The sequence below is a fragment of the Ambystoma mexicanum genome, chromosome 6p, assembly GCF_040938575.1.
Source record: "Ambystoma mexicanum isolate Mex_15411 chromosome 6p, UKY_AmexF1_1, whole genome shotgun sequence".
Classification (NCBI taxonomy): domain Eukaryota; kingdom Metazoa; phylum Chordata; class Amphibia; order Caudata; family Ambystomatidae; genus Ambystoma; species Ambystoma mexicanum.
Window position 1 is genome coordinate 1,544,211,963 of NC_090935.1, and position 14,339 is coordinate 1,544,226,301.

The window sequence follows — 14,339 nt, forward strand, 5'->3', positions numbered from 1 at the left end:
AGACATTTGGAGAATTGGCATAATAGGAACCACATTAAACTCATTTGGTTAGGCAATCTCTGGCTAAGAAATACGATTGTACTTGCATGCAGGGCATAAGCCATAGCCCAACCAGGGAGGGAGGGGAGAGGTGGGGGAGGGCGATGTCAAGGGGGTATAAATACTGGAAGAGAGACTGGGTCTTTGGAGCAGAGGAGAGAGCAAGAGAGGTGCAAAAGAGATATATACAGAGGTGGAAAGCAAGCTGAAGGTACAGGTGCAGGAGGTGTTGAAGATGTAGGAAGAGGAGGAGAGAGTTCTGAGGGTGCAGTAGTGGGTTGAGGTAAGAAAGCTAAAGGTGCAGGAGGAAGAGGATGTGGTGGAGAGAGCTAAACGTACCGAGGTGGAGGATAGAAAGAGAATGAAGGAAGAAGAGACTGGAAGAGAACATTGAGCAGGGAAACAGGAGAAAGGGGGAGGGAGAATACCAAGCAAGTCGGTAGAAGGCAGTGGTTGGAGGAGAGCCTTTCAGAGGAAAGAATCAACCTGAGGTTGGAGGACTAGAGAGATAAGAAGGTGCCAATTAGATTGGAGGTGAGCACCACCACAGACAGAGGAAGCTATTGGTGGATGGAAGGAGAAGCAGACACGATGAGGGGTGGGTTGCCTCGTGCAGGCATAGGGCCAGCTATAGGCATTGAGGTAACAACCATCCAACTGTTGTCTCTAGGGAGCAGGTGAAGGAACAATCTTGTTGCAGAATGGTGAGTTTAGCCAAAAGAAAGCCTGAAGGGCAGTGGCTAGACTTAGAGACTGGTGCCCAGGAATGACCGTGCATCATGCTACCAAGTAGAACAATGGCAGGTTCTGGTTACAGGAGCAGTGCTCGGACAAGAGGAGCAGCATAGCAGCGACCCCGGAACATAAAGGCCCCCGTGGCATGCATCAGCTTTGCTAGATGGTGTTAGCACTGCTACACCAAATCCTGGCCTTACAGCAGGAATGCTTGTCCTATCTCAAGGGCGATAACCTTCCTGTGGCAACAAGGAGAGGACCCATCTGAGTGCAGATCAGTAGCCACCAGAACCAATTGGTGTCAAGAAATTCTGAGTGAAACCAACCAATGAAAGATTCTGAGAGACTGTTAGGGAAAGGCGGCTGGACCAAGTTGGTTTTTGTTTGGACTTAACCTCCTATATTCCCCTCTTTGTGTTTACCACTTTATTCTTAAAGAAACCCCAATAAACCTTTGATTGAACTATATCCATTAGATGCATCCTCTGTGGAGTTCATAAGACTTCGCAACAGAACATATGAACAGAAAGCAGACGCCTAGGTGCAAACCAGTCACTATCATAACTAAACACATAACAGGGCTGGCTTTCTTTCAGAATGTTTTTCACAAGCATTAACTTGCCACCAGTATAACCATTCATAAATTGGGATTGGCACGCAGGAGTGACAACTCTTGCAGTAAAGAGGAAAAACAAACAGCAGACATGACACACACACTAGTAAACAGTAGTCTCCATGTTGCTCATCTGTCTCAAAACATGAGACGAGAATTCAAACAAAACTATATTTTACGTTTTATTCTTACATTTTTTGCAAGTCCTGCCATCCAGGTTTCCACATAGGGCATCCATTTCAACTCTTCAGAATCAATATAAACCATTCCACATCTGCTGACTGTAGCTGGAGATGCAACTTTAAGATCTTGCACCTGAAAAGGAAAAAACGATTAAGTGAGATTGCAAAATCAAGACACTGGTTTCATTTAATCATCAAAAGCCACACTGAATATTTGATATTTTACAAGAACAGAATTCCCATAGGCATTTGTTTAATACGTTCAATGGAATGGAAGCTTCCAGGAAGAATAATCAGTGTTCATAGTTCATTTCAATTCATCACTTTGTGGCGTCTACACACAAATTAGCACCAGTTGTGGTGAACCACAACATAATGTTCGTGAACAATTCCTTGACTTCTATTCACTCGGAGTCATCCCTTTAAATATGCTCCCACAGAATTTGAATGCAAATATGTTGTGAATGGTTCTTTCAGGAGCTGCATTTGAGCTCTTGGAATACTTGTTTTGGGTTCATTCGTGCTGTTATTGTATTTATTCTTATTATTTCCTTTTAATTTAGGCAGAAAAGAATGGAAGAGGAAATGATGATCTGTTCATTACGGAGTTTGCCTTTCCTAACAAATTGAACCCTTAGGGAAATATGGCTTTTACGTTAAAATCTTTTTCTCTCTTGCATGCTCTACATTTATGTGCTTTCTGTGTTCTCTTGCAGCTTGATTATTCTCTGGGCACAGTGAGCCGACCTGCAGTATCCTCAGGAAATTACATGTTACAACATGAGAACAGTGATCCTTCTTCAGGCCATACCCTCTGGTGACTGTGCCGATGACATAGCAACACTATCCACAAGTCCTTTCTGGGAAATCCATTCTCACCTGTCACTGTACCCAGGACATGGGGTTGAGGACAGTAATAGGTGGGTATGGTCACATTTTTGGCCATGCCCTCACCGCTGGGCATGGCCTGAAACAGCGACATGGGCACAGTGACCCCACAGTAATGTCTACTGATTATGGCAGGCGTCTGGCAGAGCGGTCTAGTCTGCATGGGATATATTGCCAAAAAAAGTAAATGCCAGAGATATAGTGACCCTACATCTGCCTATCACCATGACAAACAGTCACTGTGCCTTGGGTATGAATGAAGGCTACTTTCCAAGCATAGTGATCTTACCTGCAATACCCAGTCGGCAAAGCCTGTGGTTACTGTGCACTGCCTGGGCAGAGACACCCTCACTGCAAGACATGGGGTCAACAGCCATTGTACCTCCCACTGGGGATACCTTACCCTGCCCATGGCCCAAACCAGATAGCAGAGATATTTATCCTACCTTTATTGTCCAAAGGGCACTACCTACAGCAATCACAGCAGCCACTGTGCCCATGGCCTGGCCACTGTCCATACAACAGGTACAGATTCGGCATGTAGTGCCTCCTTGATATATCCAAAGGTCATTGCCAGCAGGCTCTGTTTCCGGAGAATGGCTAAAGGCAAGGCGTGTGCAAAATGACAGTACCTGCTGGATATGCGGTCTGGGATTTCAGCCATGCCTTATGTGCACTGTGTGCCCAGGGCATGGATGTTTACCATGCCCAGTGCATAGCTTTAAAAAATGCGCTGGGCACGATTACCCTAACTGCCACGTTTGGTATCAATCTATAAAGTGTTTTTGTCCTACATTTCGGCGGTAAACTTCCTATGCGAATTTACTAGGCAGAATGCTCTATAAAACATCATAGTGGATTGTGTATTATTGTTGGAATGTTTCATGCAGTGGCGTTCACATGACACAAAGTTATAAGGCCATATTTTTCCATCTCTTCCCCTATACATTAGTCTCTCCCCGGGTGGGACCTCATGAAAAGGTTCCAATTATATTTTAAATATGCTATTTTGGTCATGCAGTTACAACCCTAGGAACCAGATTGCCCTTATCCTATAGTACAATTGCACCCTAGAATTGTCAGAGGTTACAAACATGAGCACAACCCTCCTCCCAGGTTCACAAAACCACCTTCTAAAATCACATACTCATTGGCCATATTGCAATTTTCTTCTGTTAAAAGACAAATTGCATCCCTCCCCAGCATAAGGACATGCACTAAAGGGGCTACTTTTTGCTTTTTTTAAATGTTTCTCGGCACAAACTCTAAACTCAGACCCACGTTCCACCAATAATTACCTTATTCAGACGGGAATGAACTCTGCCAAGTTTTTGAGAATGCAAATGTCAAATGCCAACAGATTTTCATGAATCTAAAGGTGTTTAAATTGGCCCAGACAACAACTACTAATCCAAGTTCGGTGTGAATAAATTGAACATTTTGACGCTACAGGAGTGGACACATTCCAAGGGGAAGTTTAACAGGACGGTTCCTTTTGGGACCTGCCTATATATCTTTGCCCACCTAGATGGAACATCATGACAGTTTCCCCAAAAACTTTACCGGACCCGATATACAATGAGCATAGCCCTATGGCTGCCATGCCGCCCAGATTCATTCCAGGCGTGGTGTAAACTAAAATCCCCAGATCTCTCACATCATTGGGGAAGGTCATATGAGACTTGGCATCATCAGTCAGGTCACGTGACACGCCCTGTAACTCGACATGATGCCAGACGTCAAGGCTTGTAGCATCTTAGACATAAAGAATGGTATGTCGACTGTGGTGATCCTCAACTGTGCCTTTTGCCGGTTACTGTAGCATTTCTCTATGCAGTGTCAGTTTTGGCTCTTGATCCTGTATTCTGGTTTACACCCCTAGTTTGTGATTTTGGCTGTAACAGCAATATATATGCTAATTTGGCTACTTAGCAATGGAACTGCATACTGGTCTTGCATTTTGGACTCTAATTTGACTGTGGGGAATTTGCTGAACTGCCTAAAGGACATGCATTTTGGGATTCGACTTGGTTATGGGGATTTTCAACATATTTACTGTGAAACATCTTGCTCCTTGGATCTTCGTACCCTGCTTAGATTCTGAACACTGCAACCTGAACTGGTTGTGTGGACTCTGCATCGCCTAAGCAGGTCACAGGTGGTTTAGTCACCTCTGGTCTCATACGAGTTTAGCCTGCGTTGTGTCGCTCGGGTAGATCCTTTCCGTATTTTTATCTTTTTGGTGCTAGTTGCCTTCGCCGTGGTGGTTTCCTGGCTTATGCACTTGAATAGCACCAACTTGGATCTGTATGGGCAATTATTCTCCAGGTACAACGATAGGCATGGACAGAGGTTTCTTGGGGATGCTACTGTGCTAAGTAGTTCCCAAACTGTTGTTTATTTCCCTTGCTGCCCTAGTAGAGAGCCTTACAGGGCATTCCTCCTACCTCTGCCCAATTGGCCTGCGAGAGAGATCCTGTCCTTACGCATGGCTAACCTGTTGCGAACAGGAAACTCCTGTGCCTACTTTTTTATTTAAATATTATTACATTTTTTTAAATGCAGCCCCAGCTCGAGAGTAGCGGAGCACTGTACAGTTTGTGGGTAACTAGCATTTGGGATGGCATCGTTTTCAACAGTAGCGTAAAACGGAGTTGTGGTCTGTGCATCCATTGGGATTAGTAATGGTCAGTTGTTGACAAAGTCACGTCTTGAGAGATTTCCAAAACTGGAGAATTGTGGGGGCATTCCGAGCCCATACCGGGAATGAGTTCCAGAGGGTGGGTGTGTGACAAGAGAAGGGCTGTTTCAAGTTCTTTGGGGACGAGCTGTGATTTGAGGCGGTTGGTCGATTTGCTGCAGATATGTGGATCTTAGCTGCCCAGTATGGGGGGTCAGGGGCATATTTAAGCTTTCTGCTTCCCTAGGCTCAAATAAGCGCATGACCCCCCGCCATCTTTACTCCACCTATGCTAGAATGTCCACCGTCACATGATTCCGCTCCTTCAACAAACTCTATTCGCAATGTCCAAACTATGCCCCTTCACCTGCATTTTGTCCCCCATTTTGGCTCCATAACATTATAAGGACGTTTTTATGGTTGTAGTGATTGGAAAGTTATTGATTCCTCTCGATTAGCTCAAGCCTGTCATCTTCTATGTTATGTTAAATGAAAGAGTGTTTTCAGATCTCTGCTGCCCAAAATTTGGCTAAGGTAGTGTGTTATACAGTTGAGTGCACTAGAGGTAATTAGTCCGTAAACAATCTTTTAGAGGAAGTGATGAGAACATACGCTGTCTGGCAACTGGACACAAGTGAGAGAAGAATGGAATCAGGAATTTTGGTTTCAATGCTATTATCTGGCTTCGCTCACAAATTGACTGCTGTCACTCTATGAGAAGCACCTAGACTGGTCTGTAATATTAATGCAACATAACTACATTTCTACATCCTTTGTTGACAAATGGTAAAGTTTACATATGAAATATATACAAATGGTACATGCATACCTACTATAAATGTTGAATAAAAATAACAACCCCTCTTCATGGTTACAGCTCTGGTGTTAGCAAGGGGCAAAATGGAAATAAGGCGGGTTACCTGCTGCAGCCAATGTACCTCCAATCCCTTGGACTGGAACACTATTAAAATATGCCAACATCACGAGTGAAATTCGTAACACTTCAGTATAGTAAAAACAGTTGGAGAAGGTTCTTGGAATCTTTGGCTGTGCATTCTCACAGTGGAGTAATGGATAAGGGCGACCCTGAACATTCAAGTGTGGAAAGCAACAGCATTCCTCGTAGATGCACAATGCAGACACCTTTTATAACAAATTAAGTGGTACATACTGTTTACATCATTGCTGTTTGTGCAATTGTTCAAAATATCCAACACTCCAAGAGTAAAGTTGAGCAATGGATCAGGCGTTCCAGCACAATATTACCTTTGTCAATGGGGTTTAGGCTATGGGTCTTACCAGCTTGCTTTTAAGGTAATGTAAAATATTTTGTTAACTCTGTAGAGTTGATTGGATTGTACAATACATGCAAACATTTTGAGATGTGTGGGTATAGATATTTTGTTGAAGTACTGTTTCACAGTAAAAGCCCAACCTTGTATTTAAAATATAATTAATGTAAAGATTACTTATAAGAATCACAGTTATGCATTGTGTGACATACTTTGCAGTTTGTTCTCCTGGCAGTACTGAGCATACAGCAGAATGTCATCAAAGAAACATGATAAACCCAGCAGGGATGCCATTTGCCTGCTTAGCACTGAGCAGCTTCTGTAAAGATGGCTGAATGGATAGCTTTATGGGACACCTTTACAGCGGTGAAACAGTGTGTACCTTTGGCACACACACAGTTTTTGTTCTCATCCTTTTATGGATTTGGGTTCATTTCACAGGTTTCTTGATGCACTTGCGCATTCATATTTACTCTTCACCATTTTAATTTCTCAATGATCTATTTCATGCTTGCACCTTTTGGGTGGTCACAGACCTCTGAAATGTGGGACTGAGGATGGAAATTAGTGCTTGCTTCTGAATATCATTTTAGTGCCACATGTGGGATCTCTCTGCTTGACTTCAGCATAGGTGTGCGTTTAATATTGTAAAATGATGCATCATTTTTAACCTTTACTTTTCTGAGTGGAAACCCCTCATTTTTGCAACGGTTTAAAGAATGCATGTTGTGTATTTGAAAATAAAAGTGATTGCTTAGTATCTGTGTGTTAGAAAGACCTCCAATGATAATGTGAAGGGGCACCAATAAACCAATGAGGATTTGGCTGTTTTGCATATTAAAGAGCATTTTGGAAAGATAAGAATGGCCAAAGAGCTTTATATCGGTCATATATGTCTGTGATAGTTGTATGACTGAATCACTAAATACCTAAAGTACGCTGGGTTTGGTATGCGTTTCCTTTTTTTAAATAATTTTTTATAAGCCCAATTCAACCTAACAATAAAGCTTTTTCAAATATCAAGCCTATATACAAGTTTGGCCATCAAAGATTTTACCTGTCAGTGTGGAATGACTGCTAACAGCTTAAAATTACTCGCAGTGTTGTGGATCAGACAGACACAGACAAACAACATTGGCTTTATATTTAAAAAAATGACAACCAGCAAATTGAAACTCAGTGGAGCTTTAGGTACAATAACTGTACCTAAAGCTCCACTGAGTCTTTCAATGAGACACTGAAGGATAACCGGAGGGGAAATGATTTACTGAACAAGATAAATATAATTTGTATTAAACATATTTCTAGTAACCCCAAAAATCTGCCTCCTCCCCAAAAAGATTCATGAATCCTCAATCGACCCAACTAGTAGGCTAATTCTCTATTTGTGGTGCTATCACATAGTACATGTGAAGGTTCACTGATGTCTGTCTATCGTCATATATGACAAGTCTTCCGTCAGATATATGTGACTCCTAAAATGCACTGAATCGATTTAATTACATCCAACGGGAGAATAATTTTATTCTTGTTAGCATGGACGCCACATCATTTTATAAGTGTCCATCATGAGAAAGTTATAGATGTTGATAAATTCTACCTTAGAGACAGGACATCAGGTATGCTCAACCACAGGAAACTGCACTTGTGAATGACTGATTGTTGTCTAAATACTTCTTCAGTACTGAGATTTTCTTACAAGTGAGAGGAAACGCAATGGGATAATTTTTCTTTTGATGCACAGGAAGCAGGAAACTATGTGACATATCCCCAAGAAGTCCTGGGAAGAAAGGATCAATATCTGGCTGTGATTCATTGATGAGTTTTCTGCAATATGGAATATCCAAGATAGTGAATCACTGAATTGTATTACGTATCTTCAAGTTGTCCGAACCTTGTATAAACAACTGCAGACAAAAAAAGGATTTTAAAATGTCAATGGGACATTAGAAACAATAATGTATCACAGAGAGACATCTGGCAATTCAATCTTTCCTGTAAATTATTTGTAACCCTGAGGCACAAATAAGAGTATTCCATTGGGTAAAATACTAATGGCCAAAAGAAAGAGCTGTACCTAAGAGAGGTATCATTTTAAGGTGTCCATGGAAGAAGGATTTCTAAAAGTGGTCACACTCAAAGAGATCTGTTGACCACTTGCAATAAAGCAGATGACGTTGACAGAACCAAACACATAGCCCCAAAAAAGAAAAGTACAGAAGACAGAGCCAAAATGAGAAAATAACGGGCTACTGGAACAAGTGACGAGGTGTACCTGAGTTAGTACGCATCAGGCCAAAAATGCAGGTCAAATGATTGAGAAACATTGGTGATGAAGTTGCATGCAGTTTTTTGGAAAGCAAAATCCAAGGGAAAAAGGGCGGTTGTCAAAACCCTGTGACTTCTACATATGTGTAAAATGTGACATATGTTAAGATTGCACTGAACTCCACAAAGGTCTTTAGTGCAAAATGAATGCTTTGGAAGCACTACATAAGGCACTTTATAACTGCAATTCTGAGTCGTGCATCTTGAAAAACGTGTGTATAGACGTACAATAAATAAAAAATCAATCAAACTGTGGGATATCTGTAGGTTGCTCCTGCAACCTAGTATATACTGGGAGGACTACAAGGACATTAAACACTGGAATCCAGGAGCTATGAAAGCAATCAAAGATAGTGGTAAGAACAATCACGAAGTACCTCTTCTGGAGCAAAAGCATGAAAGTGATCCCTCAAACCTCAAGCGAGTAAGCCTGACTTACTTTGCATCACAAAAAAAAGAATTATAAAAAACAACAGAAAATATGACTAAAGTCATATGAATAAGGAAGTGGGTGGATTCGATACGTTAGAGCTGTGCACTTGTGACCACTCTAAGATTCAAAAATATGAAATTGGTGTACTGGCAGCGATCACTCTTATCCCTCCAACTCCTCCCAGAAATCTTCTCTTTGGATTGAGAGCTAGAAATTCTAGTAATATTGTTATTCACAGTCATGTCTTTTTACTCAATTTAACTTTGAGCATGAATCACCTTCCCACATCCATAATCCTTTAAAGTCATATGAATGGTCAATAAGTACAAAAAGTACAACTCATCTTTTGGTGTAACTCACAAGGCAACTGCAATTCTATTTAAGTGAATGGAGGTAATTAAGAACCCTAGGAGGATGAGGGGACCACACTGAGGAGACCCTGACTCCCAAAGAAGACTCTCCACCACAGTGATATGGAGATTTTGAGTGGTGCTCTGACATCATCAGTAAGAGATGTTGCAGGTTCTGTGTGGATGTTCAAGGTCAGCAACTGCAGACCCAATGTGAGTAGAACAAAGACCCCTAAGTGAGTGAGAGGACTTCAAGGAATTGACCCTGAAGAATCAAGCACTTTGAAGTAGCACAAACTCCGGGACTGCAGAGAGGGGTATCTCTGGGGGAACAGTTGGAGAGGTTCTGAATGGGCAAGATCAGCAATTAAGGACCATGATGCCAGACGAGTCGATCAAAGGTGACCTCAGAGAAAAAGTGACGCTGAAGAAAGTATGTTGCAACATACCTAGGATGAGTTTGCACAGTAGCCCTTTCAAGGGTACAGGTCAAGGATTAAACAAAGTACAGCAGGACATGCCACGGTGGTCTCCCTGCTGGGAAGATGCAAACAGGGACCCTCTACACAATTTGGTAATCAAATTAAGTTTCCAGAAGCAACGACAGCCACACAAGGGTGGACATTGTGCAATTTCTGCTACCAATATCCATTACTAAGCTTCTCCTATGCCTCAGGAAGAAATAACTTAACCTGTATTTCTGCAATTCTTAATCACCGGTGACAGCAAGAAAAGAATATCCCTAAACACTAAACTAAACAAAACATTAAAATAACTGTAAACCAAGGAGTCAGCGGGACTACAACAAGTTTAAAGTAATGGTTTAATCTGGTGCAGTCATGCAGGGATTTTAGTAGATTTATTGGACTCACGCCTGAGTGTGTACCAGACAAACTAATTTGTCCTGCAACCCCAATACAATTTATCAATAAAACAATCAACATTTCTCGATGTATCCAAAATTAGTCAAAAGGATTTCGATAATAGTCAGTCGACCGGTTTCAGTGACTATCAATGACTTTGGTCTCCTTCGTCAGGATCTGGGCAAGCATTCAATCATCATATTCAGGGCCATCTCATCAACTGCTCAGTAGTTTAACCTTTCTGCTGAGTATTCAGCCGATTTGACCATGGCACAGTGTAATTGTAATTGTTTATTTATAGAGTGCTTATACACAGGTGAAGTGCTTCACAGCAGTTCAAGACGGGACGGGAACAGGGGAATACAGAGTCATTCTTAGGCCTTGAAATTCGGTATGATCTTGCAAAAATGACTGGCAAACTTGGCCTGACAGCCTCACTACAAGTGCAGGTGTAAGACAAAAGTGAAGGAGCGAAGGGGAAGGAGAGTAAGAAGAACATACAATCCTTAAGCTCCCGTACTCGGCCAACGACGTTTCAAATAGTGCAAGTGCGTGACAAATGTTAAGGCCATAGGGGGCGGGGGGGAGGACATACAGAAACAAAAAACTACTGTACTAAGCCTGGCAGACCAGGCTCAGTGTATTGTAGGTAACGTAAGTGCACAGACATGGAATGACAGGAGGGGGTCACAAGTGTGCCCAGTCCAAGGCCCTGTGTTAACTGCCGAGAGGTTAATATGTATTTATTACATCTTGAGTTGACACTGTTTTGATTGTTCATACTAAAGATCGGACATATGCTGATGATACTGAAAGGTAGGCTAGTCTGAGCAGTGGCCGTTATGTGGCACTGCCTTACGCTTTGGTCTTAGTCCAGTAGTAGCTTGTTAAAATATTCACCATATCAGTAAAGAGTGATACGATTCCTATTCTCCTTGGTCGCCGATTCTCACTATAGGTTATCGGCAGACAGGTTCAACTACTGAGTAGTCGACGAGATGTCCCTGAATATGACAATTGAATGCTTGCCCAGGTCTTCAAGAAAGTGACACAAGTCATTGACAGTTACTGAAACCAGTCAACCCCCCCATTATTGATATCCTTTTGAGTAATTTTAGATACATATTCAACATTTTGATTGTTTTATTGACCTCCCTTCCAGTGTTTGGGTCTTCTGGGGGGGGGGGGGGGGGTCAACCTTTTTAGTAGAGAACAAATTAGGTTGTCTGGTACATACTTTGGTGTGGGTTCAATAAATATACTAAAATTCCTGCTTGACTGCACTAGATTAAACTGTTACTTTAAACTTGTAGTAGTCCGGCTGACTCCTTGGTTTATAGTAATTTTGATGTTTAGTTAAGTGTTTAGGGACATTCTTTTCTCACTATGCCCATTAGACAAGCGGCACACCACCAGTGACTAGGGATCGCAGGGATACAGGATAAGCTATTTCTGCCTGAGGGATAGGAGAAGCTTAGTAATCGGCATTGGTAAAGGTTATTGCTTTGTCCATAGATATTGTGTGCTCATTTTGCAACAACAGCCACTCCAGTTAAAGTACTAGTGCAAAGTGTCAGCTTATATCTGTAAACTGGGGATAAAGTCAGACCCTAACCTCCAATCATACACTCATGCACCATCCAGAGTTTTGGTGGCCAGCTAATCCATGCTAGCCACCATACACAAACAATGCCATGCTTCTTCCCAGGTAAAGAAGGGGGATGGGGATTCCAGGAGATTTCCAGACATCCACACGCGAGTTACAGCCACTCACGTCACGAGCAGCAGTATAGTTGAGGTTAATGCACAAATTCAAATATCGTTCCCTCTATAACCTTTCTTCCCGTCCATAAATGTTCATCAGGCAGGACACGGATCAGGACACATCCAAACACTCGTGTCAAATATGCCAAGTGGTTGTCAATGTTTTCATGCCTAAAACAGATTTGTGAAAAAAAAGTGTTTAGGTCTTATTGCATGTTCTCTCCACCAAGGAGCTAGTTTTGCTTATGCCATATGAACACCCAGTAAAAATTAGGATACATGCAATATTATACATTTACATGTCAAGGCAACCTTATATGACAAAATATTATTTCCACAATGAAAATAATTGTGTTTAGCTATTCGAGTTGCCACTTTCTCACTGCAATTTTTGACTTGCACAAAATAGTAATTTTAAGAAATGTGAATGAAACTGTACCCATAAAATAATTAATAACGTTTCATTTTAAAACGATTTGAATTAATAAATCAGGATTGAGAGGGCCTTTGGGATTTGCGGTTAATAGGGAGAATTCTCAATAAATGGCTGATTCCCCTTACCTAATGAGTCCCTCAGCAGCTTTGCTGGATTTCTAGGGTGTATTTTTTTCACCTGGTAAGAGTGTGAGCCTTTTTCCCACTCTTACATATGTTTTGCTGTATGTATTTTCACTGTTTGTGTGATCTTGGGCACTGGAGCCTCACATACTCCAAGTGCATCACTTTTTGTGTGTGTTACACTGCACCTTCAGTGCAGTGACACAGGGTCGTCTTTGACACTGCCCCCTGACTCCATTTTTCTGGGGCTGACTACTGTCCCCCAGCAACATGTGAAGTTGCCATTAACTTTATGTAGTCACTTTAAATTGCAGACCCAGTACACCCCATCTTACATGGAGTACTGGAAAGGGTTAACTCTTATCCCTTTTTGTCTGTGCCTCTTGGAGCCTTGTTTCGCTCCCTTAACTTTAAGACTTGGCTGGTGGCAGTGGTATCTACCCGAACTTTTCTACCGCAATTATATTATATAAACGTGGTATTGTTTTAGGCTATTATAGTAGCCTCGAGCATAAACCCGCTTGCCCAAATACATTTTATTTTGGTTCCAGCTGGGTTTATTCACCATTTCTTTTTTCTAAAGTCTTTTTCGTGTTTTACTCTGCGCGCCAAACCGGGGATGATTCCTTTGCTCGCTGTCTTTTCGCAGGCTTCTGCACAGAAGCCCTCCTTAAGGCACCCGATAGTCTAGAGATGCAGGATATGAGGGAGGGATCTTCGGGCCCCTGCCATGGGTTGCCTTAGTAACCCAAGTCGCACTCTTGTCTGATTGGCTAATTGCTGTGTGATTGACAGCCATGCTGTATGAATGGGGGAAAACTGCATAAAAAGCAGGTCTCAGGGACTGTAAGAGCAGAGTCGCCACTGGAACGAAAGAACCAATGAGGAACTGGAAGAAGAGGACCCCTACCACGACTGAACCGCACGGTGAAACCCGCTGCAGGTCCGAATCTCCAAATCCGACGACAGAGAAGATCCTCCAGGAAACGTATTCCCTTGAGCTGGTGGGACCAACCAGTTCACCCAAACTACAAGCCAGGACCCATCCTCTGGTTGAATTTGCTCTACGGATAGCCAGGAAGGTCGGACCCCGCTTGGGTATTAAGGAGCGCACCTTTTATTCGTTGTTTTGCTCTGCTGCTGGTTTCTTCCCTGAGTGGCGCAGGACCCTCCAGTCTTCCTACTTCATGTCAGTCCGACAGTCGCTTCAGGAATCGTGAGCCTGCAGGAACCACCAGGAACGTCCACCTCAGCTACAGCTACAGCTCCCTCTACATTTTAAGGTACTGTGCAAATCCGGTTGTGCGTTTCGCTCAGCCGCGGTGAAAGTGTTCGAAATCTTTCTCCAATCCGAGGGCTTGTTCTTCTCTTCTCTTTTACCTAACTTTTCTACCAACCAACCTCGTCCAGAATCTGTGCCACGAATTTTACCACGAACTACACTGAACCTATTATCTTGAGCAAAAGACTTTTGAACCATTGACTTTGGCCCTAAGCCTTTTCTGTTGATTTTAACCTTGTAGTCTCTCTTGTTCAGTTGCCCTGTTTACTTACCTGTTGCTTTTGCCTAAATTCTAATAACTTTACCTTTCCCTCCCTTTTAAATTGCTGGAG

General features: G+C 42.4%; 1 protein-coding gene across 1 annotated transcript in view; it reads right to left on the minus strand.

The window, feature by feature from the left end:
* Positions 1–14,339, minus strand: part of DNAH6 (dynein axonemal heavy chain 6) — a 3,423,448-nt gene that overhangs the window by 1,224,334 nt on the left and 2,184,775 nt on the right. Inside the window, exon 35 of the mRNA XM_069626424.1 lies at positions 1,580–1,702. Within this exon, the coding sequence (XP_069482525.1) occupies positions 1,580–1,702 (123 nt within the window). The remainder of the gene's footprint in view (positions 1–1,579; positions 1,703–14,339) is intronic.